Below are 14,781 nucleotides of genomic sequence, written 5' to 3' on the forward strand. Positions count from 1 at the left end.
TACGTAGGAGTTGCATAGGCGTTACATAGTAGTTACATAGGAGTTATATAAGAGTTACATAAGAGATACATAATAGTTAAATAGGAGTGATATAGGAGTTGCATAGGAGTTACATAGGAGTTACATAGAAGTTATATAGGAGTTACATAGGAGTAGCATAGGAGTTATATAAGAGCTGCATAGGAGTTGCATAGGAGTTATATAGGAGTTGCGTAGGAGTTATATAGGAGTTACATAGGAGTTACATAGGCAAGTGTCAGACGATTTGAAGCCCAGGCACTACTGTGTAGGTGTGCATTATCCCTGGTGTTTGTCTGTGTCTGTGTGTGTGTCAGTGTGTCTGTCTGTGTGACTGTCTGTGTGTCTGTCTGTGTGTGTGTCTGTGTCTGTGTCTGTCTGTGTGTGTGTCTGTGTCTGTATCTGTCTGTGTGTGTGTCAGTGTGTGTGTATGCTTACGCATACATGCGTGTGTTTGTTTCTCTGTTTTTGTGTGTGTGTGTGATTTCTGGAGCAGTAGTGTGTATGTGTGTGTGTGTGTGTGTGTGTGTGTGTGATTTCTGGAGCAGTAGTGTGTGTGTGTGTGTGTGTATGATTGCCAGATCAGTAGGGTGTGTGTGTGCATTAGCCCAGCCTCCTCAGTGTATCTCCTTGCTTTAATCCTCCTCCATCCCCTCAGGGACTTTCTGCAGCAGTCTTACATGCTTTTCTGGCTCTCAGCTCATCTTAGCTACATGTCAACAAGCTTCTTAACTACCATCTGCTGATAGAAGGGAGTGGGGCTGGGTACGTTCCAAATGGAGTGGGTGGTTGGCCGATAGAAGGGAGTGGGGCTGGGTACGTCCCAAATGTAGTGGGTGGTTGGCTGATAGAAGGGAATGGGGCTGGGTACGTCTCAAATGGAGTGGGTGGTTGGCCGATAGAAGGGAGTGGGGCTGGGTACGTCCCAAATGTAGTGGGTGGTTGGCTGATAGAAGGGAATGGGGCTGGGTACGTCTCAAATGGAGTGGGTGGTTGGCCGATAGAAGGGAGTGGGGCTGGGTACGTCCCAAATGTAGTGGGTGGTTGGCTGATAGAAGGGAATGGGACTGGGTACGTCCCAAATGGAGTGGGTGGTTGGCCGATAGAAGGGAGTGGGGCTGGGTACGTCTCAAATGGAGTGGGTGGTTGGCCGATAGAAGGGAGTGGGGCTGGGTACGTCCCAAATGGAGTGGGTGGTTGGCCAATAGAAGGGGGTGGGGCTGGGTACGTCCCAAATGGCAACCTATTCCCCTACATAGCTCACTACTTGTGAGAATGGCGCCGGAGAAGATGGCTGCCGTTTTACAGCCCTCTAACCAATTGTACTATTATGTGTGTTTTTCCGAGTTATTTGTAATTTATTTTGTACATAATGTTTCTGCCATCGTCTCTTACAACCAAAAAGAGCTTCTGGATATCAGGACAGCGATTACTCACCTCGTATTGGACAAATATTTTTTCTTCAACGAGGCGGCCGCGAAGGATATCCTTCAGACACCCGACAAGGCCCAAATCCCCATCATTCGCATGAGAAAGAGACGGAGATATCGTGGACGTAGGTCGGGGTGCCTTGTAAGGATCCGACGGCGAGCGAGTAAACTGCCTCTCCCATCAATCCTATTAGCCAATCTTCAATCATTTGAGAATAAATTGGATGACCTAAGATTACGGTTATCCTACCCACTGGACATTAAAAACTGTAATATCTTATGTTTCACCGAGTCGTGGCTGAACGACAACATGGACAACATACAGCTAGCGGGCTATACGCTACATCGGCAGGATAGAACGGCTGACTCCGGTAAGACAAGAGGTGGCGGTCTGTGTATATTTGTAAACAACAGCTGGTGCACAAAATCAAATACTAAGGAAGTCTCGAGGTTTTGCTCGCCTGAGGTAGAGTATCTTATGATAAGCTGTAGACCACACTATTCACCAAGAGAGTTTTCATCTATATTTTTCATAGCTGTCTATTTACCACCACAAACCAATGCTGGCATTAAGATTGCACTGAATGAGCTGTATAAGGCCATACGTGAACAGGAAAACGCTCATCCAGAGGCAGCGCTCCTAGTGGCCGGGGACTTTAATGCAGGGAAACTTAAATCCGTTCTACCTAATTTCTACCAGCATGTTAAATGTGCAACCAGAGGAAAAAAACCTCTAGACCACCTTTACTCCAAACACAGAGACGCATACACAGCTCTCCCTCGCCCTCCATTTGGCAAATCTGACCATAACTCTATCCTCCTGATTCCTGCTTATAAACAAAAACTAAAGCAGGAAGCACCAGTGACTCGGTTAATAAAAAAGTGGTCAGATGACGCAGATGCTAAGCTACAGGACTGTTTTGCTAGCACAGACTGGAACATGTTCCGGGATTCTTCAGATAGCATTGAGGAGTACACCACATCAGTCACTGGCTTCATCAATAAGTGCATCGATGATGTCGTGCCCACAGTGACCGTACGTACATACCCCAACCAGAAGCCATGGATACCAGGAAACATCCGCACTGAGCTAAAGGGTAGAGCTGCCGCTTTAAAGGAGCGGGACTCTAACCCGGACGCTTATAAGAAATCCCGCTATGCCCTCCGACGAACCATCAAACAGGCAAAGAGTCAATACAGGACTAAGATTGAGTCGTACTACACCGGCTCTGACGCTCGTTGGATGTGGCAGGGCTTGAAAACTATTACAGACTACAAAGGGAAGCACAGCCGCGAGCTGCGCAGTGACACAAGACTTCCAGACGAGCTAAACCATTTATATGCTCGCTTCGAGGCAAGCAACACTGAAGCATGCATGAGAGCACCAGCTGTTGCGGATGACCATGTGATCACGCTCTCTGTAGCCAATTTGAGTAAGACTTTCAAGCAGGTCAACATTCACAAGGTCGCATGGCCAGACGGATTACCAGGACGTGTACTCCGAGCATGTGCTGACCAACTGGCAAGTGTCTTCACTGATATTTTCAACATGTCCCTGACTGAGTCTGTAATACCAACATGTTTCAAGCAGACCACCATAGTCCCTGTGCCCAAGGACACTAAGACAACCTGCCTAAATGACTACCGACCCGTAGCACTGACGTCTGTAGCCATGAAGTGCTTTGAAAGGCTGGTCATGGCTCACATCAACACCATTATCCCAGAAACCCTAGACCCACTCCAATTTGCATACCACCCCAACAGATCCACAGATGATGCAATCTCTATTGCACTCCACACTGCCCTTTCCCACCTGGACAAGAGGAACACCTACGTGAGAATGCTATTCATTGACTACAGCTCAGCATTCAACACCATAGTGACCTCAAAGCTCATCACTAAGCTAAGGATCCTGGGACTAAACATCTCCCTCTGCAACTGGATCCTGGACTTCCTGACTGGCTGCCCCCAGGTGGTAAGGGTAGGTAACAACACATCTGCCACACCGATCCTCAACATGGGGGCCCATCAGGGGTGCGTGCTCAGTCCCCTCCTGTACTCCCTGTTCACCCATGACTGCATGGTCAGGCACGACTCCAACACCATCATTAAGTTTGCCGACGACACAATAGTGGTAGGCCTGATCACCGACAAAGATGAGACAGCCTATAGGGAGGAGGTCGGAGACCTGGCCGTGTGGTGTCAGGATAACAACCTCTCCCTCAACGTGACCAAGACAAAGGAGATGATTGTGGACTACAGGAAAAAAAAAAGAGGACTTGGTGTCCACATCACCAACATATTTTCATGGTCCAAACACACCAAGACAGTCGTGAAGAGGGCACGACAAAGCCTATTCCCCCTCAGGAGACTGAAAAGATTTGGTATGGGTCCTCAGATCCTCAAAAAATTATACAGCTGCACCATAGAGAGCATCCTGACTGGTTGCATCACCGCCTGGTATGGCAACTGCTTGGCCTCCGACCGCAAGGCACTACAGAGGGTAGTGCGTACGGCCCAGTACATCACTGGGGCCAAGCTTCCTGCCATCCAGGACCTTTATACCAGGCGGTGTCAGAAGAAGGCCCTCAAAATTGTCAAAGACTCCAGCCACCCTAGTCATAGACTGTTCTCTCTGCTACCGCACGGCAAGCGGTACCGGAGTGCCAAGTCTAGGCCAAGTCTTCTACCCCCAAGCCATAAGACTCCTGAACAGCTAATCATGGCTACCCTGACTATTTGCACTGCCCCCCCACCCCCCACCCCATCTTTTTACGCTGCTGCTACTCTGTTAATTATATATGCATAGTCACTTTAACTCTACCCACATGTACATATTGCTTCAACTACCTCAACTAGCCGGTGCCCCCGCACATTGACTCTGCACCGGTACCCCCCTGTATATATAACCTCCCTACTGTTATTTTATTTTACTTCTGCTCTTTTTTCTCAACACTTTTTTGTTGTTGTTTTATTTTACTTTTTTATAAAAAATAAATGCACTGTTGGTAAGTAAGCATTTCACTGTAATGTCTGCACCTGTTGTATTCGGCACATGTGGCCAATAAAATTTGATTTGATTTGATACTTTTGACTACTTACACTGTATCCACAGCTCCATTTATTGAGAATTTGCTAGTGGTTACACTTAAAGAGTTTATTTCCGAAATGCTAAATATCAATTTTCCGAAATGTTGGTAAATTAGCTTTTATTGTTTAAATAATGTATTAAATAGATTGGAGTGTTTTCTCACCATCTAATCATGGCAGGTATGTTTAACATCTATTACTTGACAGTTTCATTTCAGAGATCATGTTCTTCCTCACGCTCAGAGGAATAAGGAACTGCTAGGTTTTACACAGTCAAATGTAACACATAGCTAAAAAATTGTTATATAGAACTCTACAAATGTTACATTTGTGACATCAATATTGAAAAAAATATATACTAAAAAAATGAAGTATGTAAAACATTTACATTTGACACTTTAGTCATTTAGCAGATGCTTTTATCCAGAGCCACTTCCAGGAAGGGCATTCATTTTAACATAACCACATACTGTATCATATTCAAATATACAGGATACCAACATTCAATTCCAGCTGAACAATGGATATATAGTGTTTTGCAAAAAAACACATTTTAATACACACCTAAAATATATGAATAAAATTCTGAGAACAGTGATATTTTACACACACATGAAAGTACCCATAAGCGACCATTTCTGATTTAAAAAAAAAACAGATACTTCTGAAAACTTGGTGGATGTAGCGTTTTGGAAATAACCTCTTCATTTCTCTTCAGGGTGGTTGTATTTCCTTTATTGCTACATCCATGTGTTTGTAAGGAGCCTCTTACTGATGTAGTCCCAATAAAGTAATCCCCAGAATATAGTGAAATGTGCAATCTCTTCTTATGCATTTTATACTGGGAAGTTACCAGTCTCTTTGGTGGTACTGTTACGCACAAATGAAGGAGTGGGCCTTTAACCACCAATAATCCCCAGAAAATGAGAAAATAGGGGATAATGATCATCCTTGTTGATGTAATTATTTATTTGTAAGTCACTACCAGCATGATCTGTCAGTAAAGTTTGTGTCTGATCGCTTCAACAGACAGAGAGGAGAGATGCCAGCTGAAGGGCCCTGGCTGTGATTCTCCCACACTGGCGTGCTGTGAAAGGGTTGTGTGTTTGTGTGTGTCTGTGTGTTTGTGTGTCCTACAACACAGACATGGAGTGAATGGGCATAATTAGATTAACCTGGATCGGATATATGGAGCGAGATGTTTGGTTGCCATTTCGGGGATATGGAGCAAGTTGTTTGGTGGCTGGGTCGGGGACAAGGAGCAAGTTGTTTGGTGGCTGGGTCAGGACATGGAGCAAGTTGTTTGGTGTCTGGGTCGGGGACATGGAGCAAGTTGTTTGGTGGCTGGGTCGGGGACAAGGAGCAAGTTGTTTGGTGGCTGGGTCGGGGACATGGAGCAAGTTGTTTGGTGTCTGGGTCGGGGATATGGAGCAAGTTGTTTGGTGTCTGGGTCGGGGATATGGAGCAAGTAGTTTGGTGGCTGGGTCGGGGACATGGAGCAAGTTGTTTGGTGGCTGGGTCGGGGACAAGGAGCAAGTTGTTTGGTGGCTGGGTCGGGGACATGGAGCAAGTTGTTTGGTGGCTGGGTCGGGGACATGGAGCAAGTTGTTTGGTGTCTGGGTCGGGGATATGGAGCAAGTTGTTTGGTGGCTGGGTCGGGGACAAGGAGCAAGTTGTTTGGTGTCTGGGTCGGGGACATGGAGGTAAGTTGTTTGGTGTCTGGGTCGGGGATATGGAGCAAGTTGTTTGGTGTCTGGGTCGGGGATATGGAGCAAGTTGTTTGGTGTCTGGGTCGGGGACATGGAGCAAGTTCTTTGAGGGCTGGGTCGGGGACATGGAGCAAGTTGTTTGGTGTCTGGGTCGGGGATATGGAGCAAGTTGTTTGGTGGCTGGGTCGGGGATATGGAGCAAGTTGTTTGGTGGCTGGTTCGGTGACAGAGGCGTCATGCTCATAGGGGGCACAGTTTATATACACTACTGGTCAAAAGTTTTAGTACACCTACTCATTCAAGGGTTTTTCTTTATTTTTACTATTATCTACATTGTAGAATAATAGTGAAGACATCAAAACAATGAAATAACACATATGGAATCATGTAGTAACCCAAAAAGTGTTAAACAAATCAAAATATATTTTATATTTGAAATTCTTCAAATAGCCACCCTTTTCCTTGATGACAGCTTTGCAAACTCTTGGCATTCTCTCAACCAGCTTCACTTGGAATGCTTTCCCAACTGTCTTGAAGGAATTCCCTCATTTGCTGAGCCCTTGTTGGCTGCTTTTCCTTCATTCTGCGATCCGACTCATCCCAAACCATCTCAATTTGGTTGAGGTCAGGGGATTGTGGAGGCCAGATAATCTGATGCAGCACTCCATCACTCTCCTTCTTGGTCAAATAGCCCTTACACAGCCTGGAGGTGTGTTGGGTCATTGTTATGTTGAAAAACAAATGATAGTCCCACTAAGCCCAAACCAGATGGGATGGCGTATTGCTGCAGATTGCTATGGTAGCCATGCTGGTTAAGTGTGCCTTGAATTGTAAATAAATCACAGAGAGTGTCACCAGCAAAGCACCCCCGCACCATAACACCTCCTCCTCCATGTTTTACGGTGGGAAATACACATGTAGAGATCATCCATTCACCCACACCGCGTCTCACAAAGACACAACGGTTGGAACCAAAAATCTCAAATTTGGACTCCAGACTTAAGGACAAATTTCCACCGGTCTAATGTCCATTGCTCGTGTTTCTTGGCCCAATCAAGTCTCTTCTTCTTATTGGTGTCCTTTAGTGGAGGTTTCTTTGCAGCAATTCGACCATGAAGGCCAGATTCACACAGTCTCCTCTGAACAGTGTGTCTGTTATTTGAACTCTGTGAAGCATTTATTTGGGCTGCAATTTCTGAGGCTGGTAACTCTAATGAACGTATCCTCTGGAGCAGAGGTAACCCTGTGGGGGTCCTCATGAGAGCCAGTTTCATCATAGCGCTAGATGGTTTTTGCGACTGCACTTGAAGAAACTTTCAATGTTCTTGAAATGTTCCGTATTGACTGACCTTAATGTAATGATGGACTGTCGTTTCTCTTTACTTATTTGAGCTGTTCTTGCAATAATATGGACTTGGTATTTTACCAAATAGGGCTATCTTCTGTATACCACCCCTACCTTGTCACAACACAACCGATTGGCTCAAACGCATTAAGATGGAAATAAATTCCACAAATTAACTTTTAAGAAGGAACACCTGTTAATTTAAATGGATTCCAGGTGATTACCTCATGAAGCTGGTTGAGAGAATGCTAAGAGTGTGCAAAGCTGTAATCAAGGCAAAGGGTGACTATTTGAAGAATCTCAAATCTCAAATATATTTTAATATGTTTAACACTTTTTTGGTTACTACATGATTCCATATGTGTTATTTCATAGTTTTGATGTTTTCACTATTATTCTACAATGTAAAAAATAGAAAAATATAGAAAAACCTTTTAATGAGAAGGTGTGTCCAAACTTTTGACTGGTACTGTATACATACAATATGTGCCCCTTCATATGTGTCCTGTAATTATTGTGTTGCATCATACAGTCATTCAGCATGATTACCCTATTTAACTTAATCAACTTTTACAAGTGACAGAGTTGCACAATGTACAAGACATGATTTATTACATGCAGTATATGATCTGTACCTCTGCACAGTATTCATCCATTTTATCATTAATGAATGACATCACTCTTCTTGTATTATGGATGATCCAGTATATTGACTAGAATGAAGAGAACATGATATAGGATGAGGAGGAAGACAAATAGATAGAGTGATGACATTTATATCTCTCCACTCACCCTGTGATGGATAGATACAGTCCAGAGGGAGGGGAGGCAGAGGGAGAGAGGGAGGGAGGGTGGAAATACAGTGCCTTCAGAAAGCATTCACATCTCTTGACTTATTCCACATTTTGTTGTGTTGCAGCCTGAATTCAAAATTGATTAAATATATATTTTTCTCACCCATCTATACACAATACCCCATAATGACAAAGTAAAAACATGTTTACATTTTTTTTTTTTTTTTTACAGAAATATCTACAAACTGTATGTATTCACACCCCTGAGTCAATACATTTTATAAGCACCTTTGTCAGCGATTACAGCTAGTATTTCTGGGTAAGTATCTAAGAGCTTTCCACACCTGGATTGTGCAAAATTTGCCCATAATTATTTTCCAAAATGTTCAAGCACTGTCAAATTAGTTGTTGATCATTGCTAGACAAACATTTTCAGGTATTGACAAGACAGTCGTGAAGAGGGCACAATAAAACAAAGGAGACTGAAAAGATTTGGCATAGGTCCTCAGATCCTCAAAAGGTTCTACAGCTGCACCATCGAGAACATCCTGACTGGTTGCATCACTGCCTGGTATGGCAACTGCTCGGCCTCCGACCGCAAGGCACTACAGAGGGTAGTGCGTACGGCCAAATACATCACTGGGGCCAAGCTTATACCAGGCGGTGTCAGAGGAAGGCCCTAAAAATTGTCAAAGACTCCAGCCACCCTAGTTATAGACTGTTCTCTCTGCTACCGCATGGCAAGCGGTACCGGAGCACCAAGTCTAGGTCCAAGAGGCTTCTAAACAGCTTCTACCCCCAAGCCATAAGACTCCTTAACATTTACATTTACGTCATTTAGCAGACGCTCTTATCCAGAGTGACTTACAAATTGGTGCATTCACCTTATAGCCAGTGGGACAACCACTTCACAATTTGTTTTTTTATTTTATTTATTTTTTATCTTTTTACTACTTTATCCTATCCCAGGTATTCCTTAAAGAGGTGGGGTTTCAAGTGTCTCCGGAAGGTGGTGAGTGACTCCGCTGTCCTGGCGTCGTGAGGGAGCTTGTTCCACCATTGGGGTGCCAGTGGTGGAACAAGCTAACATCTAATCAAATGGCTACCCAGACTATTTGCATTGCCCCTTAACACTTATTTTTCTTAAAACTGCATTGTTGGTTAAGGGCTTGTAAGTAAGCAGTTCACTGTAAGGTCTACACCTGTTGTATTCGGCATATGTGACAAATGCAATTTGATTTGATTTGACAAACAGCTCGGCGAGCAAAATAACCCCAAGGAAACAACAACCGTCATTGGAAAATATGATTATTAATAGGCTGTCACGCCCTGGCTCTGGGGACTCTTAAATGTTGAGCCAGGGTGTGGATTTGCTATGTTTAGTTTTTCTATGTTTTTGTTCTAGATCGTTTGATCTATGTTGGCCAGGGTGGTTCCCAATCAGAGGCAGCTGTAGCTCGTTGTCTCTGATTGGGTATCATACTTAGGCAGCCTGTTTTGCACTAGTCTTTGTGGGATCTTGATCCGTAAAGGTTTGTTGTGTTATAACCTCAGGACTTCACGTATCGTTTGTTTGTTGTTTTTGTCGTTAAGTACGTTAAATAAAAGCATGTACGCTTATCACGCTGCGCCTTGGTCTGTGTCTTCAGTCAACGATCGTGACAGAAGATCCCACCATAAGAGGACCAAGCAGCGTGCCCAGGAGGAGAAGATGGCGATGTCGCAGGTGGGCAAATGGTGGTCTTGGGAGGAGAAATTTGCGGGGAAAGGGCCATGGGCAAAGGTAAATGCCCAGGCAGGAGAGGAGACTGTGGAGGCGCGCTACAGAGAGGAGCAGCGGCAACGAAGAGGGTACCGGCCGGGGAGGAAGCCCGAGAGACAGCCCCAATATTTTTTTTTCAGGGGGGCTAAAAGGGTGGTTGGCGGAGCCACGTACTGTGCCGCGAGTGTTCCGGCACTGTCCTGTACGTCCTGTGCTAGCACCACACACGTGTCGTGCTAAGGTGGGCATGCAGCCAGGACGGGGTGTGCCGGCTCAACGCTCGTGGGCTCCAGTACCCCTCCTCGGTCCCGTATATCCTGCGCCAGTGCCACGTGCTGTAGCGCCAGTACGAGTGCACAGCCCTGTACGTCCTGTGCTGATGCCTCACACATATTGTGTGGAAATAGGCATTCAGCCAGGACGGGTTGTGTCAGCTCTCCGCTCCAGACATCCAGTCCGCCTCCACAGTCCGGCCCGGCCCATTCCAGCTCCCCGCACCAAGCCAATGGTGCGCGTCGCCAGCCCGGTCCGGCCTGTTCCTGTCCCTCGCACCAAGGCAGTGGTGCGCGTCGCCAGCCCGGTCCGGCCTGTTCCTGTCCCTCGCACCAAGACAGTGGTGCGCGTCGCCAGCCCGGTCCGGCCTGTTCCTGCTCCCCGCACCAAACCAGTGGTGCGCGTCGTCAGCCCGGTCCGGCCTGTTCCTGCTCCCCGCACCAAGCCAGTGGTGCGCGTCGTCAGCCCGGTCCGGCCCGTTCCTGCTCCCCGCACCAAGCCAGTGGTGCGCGTCGTCTGCCCGGTCCGGCCCGTTCCTGCTCCCCGCACCAAGCCAGTGGTGCGTGTGTCCAGTCCGGCACGGCCCGTGCCTGGTCAGTTGCTCCACTCCGGAGCCAGAGCAATCCGCTCCACCGGGGTCCGGTCCAACTCCAGTCAGCGGATCCACTCCGGAGCCAGAGCAATCCGCTCCACCGGTGTCCAGTCCAGCTCCGGCCAGCGGGGCCAGACCAGATCAGGGGCGCAACGGGGGGGTTGAGAGAGAGTGGTGGTCACGCCGGATCCGGATCCGCCTCCAAGGCGGAATGCCCACCCGGCCCCTACCCTCTTGTGTTTGTGTGGCGTGGTCGCAGTCCGCGCCTTTGGGGGGGGTACTGTCACGCCCTTGCTCTGGGGACTCTTAAATGTTGAGCCAGGGTGTGGATTTGCTATGTTTAGTTTTTCTGTTTTTGTTCTAGATCGTTTGATCTATGTTGGCCAGGGTGGTTCCCAATCAGAGGCAGCTGTAGCTCGTTGTCTCTCATTGGGGTCCATACTTAGGCAGCCTGTTTTGCACTAGTCTTTGTGGGATCTTGATCCGTAAAGGTTTGTTGTGTTATAACCTCAGGACTTCACGTATCGTTTGTTTGTTGTTTTTGTCGTTAAGTACGTTAAATAAAAGTATGTACGCTTATCACGCTGCTCCTTGGTCCGTGTCTTCAGTCAACGATCGTGACATAGGCCTTGAATCTCTACTCAATTCTGTTCTTTGGGAGCATACTTCTTTGTTCATTAGTAGAAAAGGCTTTTTCCTCCTACCCATCAATTTGAATAGGTCACTAGTGTCTACCACTAACCTCTCTCCCCCCAGTGGGTTAGCTTTCTACCACAGCCTTTCAAACCAGGAACCGGATGGTACACTTATTTTAGGGCACACATGTCAAACTCATTCCACGGAGGGCTGAGTGTCTGTGGGTTTTCGCTCCTCCCTTGTACTTGATTGATGAATTAAGGTCACTAATTAGTAAGGAACTCCCCTCACCTTGATGTCTAGGTTTTAATTGAAAGGAAAACCCAAAAACCGGCAGACACTCGGCCCCCCGTGGAATGAGTTTGACACCGCTGTTCTAGGGTATTCCATCTAATTAGAAGCACATTTGAAATGTATTTTTTTTCTCAGACAGGCATTCACACACGCATACTGAACACCGAGGTGTAACGTGCTTTACTCTAATCAGGATAAAGCTGCAGGCACCGTCTGTCTTTGAGACCGCTAACCAAGCGTAGGAGAAGGGGAGGTGGCCTGCCCACGCCGCTCGGCATGATGGGTACCTGAGCAGCAGCAGTGGAGGCAGAGACAGAGCTGGGTGTTTCCTTGCTCTGTGCCCTGCTTGTATATATTTTCTTCCAGAGCTCCAAGGGCAGTGGTGTGTAATAACAAGGCCTACTTACACCGACAGGAACCTGCTTCACTGGAAGAAAATGGCTCCCGTTTTATATGTGTTAAAGTCAGTGTGTGTTTTCATGAAGGTCAAGTTGCAGTTTGAATGCCTTGGCATTACTATAGTTTGGGTGTTTGTGTTTTGTGTACACCTTTACAGAAAATATTCCGGAGTACATCAGAGAGTTTTCATATCCAACTACTTTCTTTCTGATCAGTGACACTATTATCCTGCCTTTAAACTTTACAGAGATAGTGGTCCATTTAAACTTATTACCATCCTAACTCTCCTTTCTCTCTCCTCTCTCTCCAGCTGGAACTACTTATATATTTGGGCGTGACGGTGGACTGATCACGTATACATGGCCTCCCAATGACAGGCCCAGCACGCGGGCAGACAGGCTGGCTATAGGCTTCAGCACACAGCTGGAGGATGCTATTCTGGTGAGGGTGGACAGCTCCTCTGGCCTTGGAGACTACCTGAAGCTACACATTGTAAGTCTCTACTACTCTACTCAGCCTCTACTCTAGTCCTACTGATACTCTGCTCTATTCTACTCTACTCTACTCCTACTGATACTCTGCTCTATTCTACTCTCCTCGACTCCTACTGATTCTCTACTCTATTCTACTCTACTCATCCTCTACTCTACTCCTACTGACAATCTACTCTATTTTACTCTACTCTACTCTACTCCTACTGATACTCTACTCTATTCGACTCTACTCTACTCCTACTGATACTCTGCTCTATTCTACTCTACTCAGCCTCTACTCTAGTCCTACTGATACTCTGCTCTATTCTACTCTACTCTACTCTACTCCTACTGATACTCTACTCTATTCTACTCTACTCAGCCTCTACTCTACTCCTACTGATAATCTACTCTATTCTACTCTACTCTACTCCTACTGATACTCTGCTCTATTCTACTCTACTCTACTCCTACTGATACTCTACTCTATTCTACTCTACCCTACTCCTACTGATACTCTGCTCTATTCTACTCTGCTCTACTCCTACTGATATTCTACTCTATTCTACTCTACTCAGTCTATACTTTAGCCCTACTGATACTCTACTCTATTCTACTCTACCCTACTCCTACTGATACTCTGCTCTATTCTACTCTACCCTACTCCTACTGATACTCTACTCTATTCTACTCTACCCTACTCCTACTGATACTCTACTCTATTCTACTCTACCCTACTCCTACTGATACTCTGCTCTATTCTACTCTACTCTACTCCTACTGATAATCTACTCTATTCTACTCTACTCTACACCTACTGATACTCTACTCTATTCTACTCTACTTAGCCTCTACTCTACTCCTACTGACAATCTACTCTATTCTACTCTACTCTACTCCTACTGATACTTTGCTCTATTCTACTCTGCTCTACTCCTACTGATACTCTACTCTATTCTACTCTACTCAGCCACTACTCTACTCCTACTGATACTCTACTCTATTCTACTCTACTCAGTCTCTACTCTAGTCTTACTGATACTCTACTCTATTCTACTCTCCTCTACTCCTACTGATAACCTACTCTATTCTACTCTCCTCTACTCCTACTGATACTCTACTATAATCTACACTACTCTACTCATACTCTACTCTACTCTATTCTACTCTCCTCTACTCCTACTGATACTCTACTATATTCTACTCTACTCAGCCTCTACTCTAGTCCTACTGATACTATTCTACTCTACTCCTACTGATACTCTACTCTATTCTACTCTACTCAGCCTCTACTCTACTGCCACTGATACTCTACTCTATTCTACTCTACTCAGTCTCTACTCTAGTCCTACTGATACTCTGCTCTATTCTACTCTACTGTACTCTACTCCTACTCCTACTGATACTATACTATATTCTACTCTACTCTACTCCTACTGATACTCTACTCTATTCTACTCTACTCTACTCCTACTGATACTCTATTCTATTCTACTCTACTCTACTCTACTCCTACTGATACTCTACTCTATTGTACTCTACCCTACTCCTATTGATAATATACTCTACTATACTCTACTCTAGTCATACTCTACTCTATTCTACTCTCCTCTACTCCTACTGATACTCTACTCTATTCTACTCTACTCTATTCCTACTGATACTCTACTCTATTCTACTCTACCCTACTCCTATTGATAATATACTCTATTATTCTCTACTCTAGTCATACTCTACTCTATTCTACTCTCCTCTACTCCTACTGACACTCTACTCTATTCCACTCTACTCAGTCTCTACTGAAGTCCTACTGATACTGTGATCTATTCTACTCTGCTCTACTCCTACTGATACTCTATTCTATTCTATTCTACTCTACTCTACTCCTACTGATACTCTACTATATTCTACTCTACCCTACTCCTATTGATAATATACTATATTATACTCTACTCTAGTCATACTC

General features: G+C 45.5%; 1 protein-coding gene across 17 annotated transcripts in view; it reads left to right on the forward strand.

Moving 5' to 3' along the window:
- Positions 1 to 14,781, forward strand: part of LOC121555656 (neurexin-1a-like) — an 838,957-nt gene that overhangs the window by 454,150 nt on the left and 370,026 nt on the right. For all 17 annotated transcript variants that reach the window (XM_041869510.2, XM_041869572.2, XM_041869886.2 and 14 more), the window contains one exon: positions 12,653 to 12,834. In XM_041869510.2, the coding sequence (XP_041725444.1) occupies positions 12,653 to 12,834 (182 nt within the window). The remainder of the gene's footprint in view (positions 1 to 12,652; positions 12,835 to 14,781) is intronic.

Source organism: Coregonus clupeaformis, chromosome 1 (assembly GCF_020615455.1).
Source record: "Coregonus clupeaformis isolate EN_2021a chromosome 1, ASM2061545v1, whole genome shotgun sequence".
Classification (NCBI taxonomy): domain Eukaryota; kingdom Metazoa; phylum Chordata; class Actinopteri; order Salmoniformes; family Salmonidae; genus Coregonus; species Coregonus clupeaformis.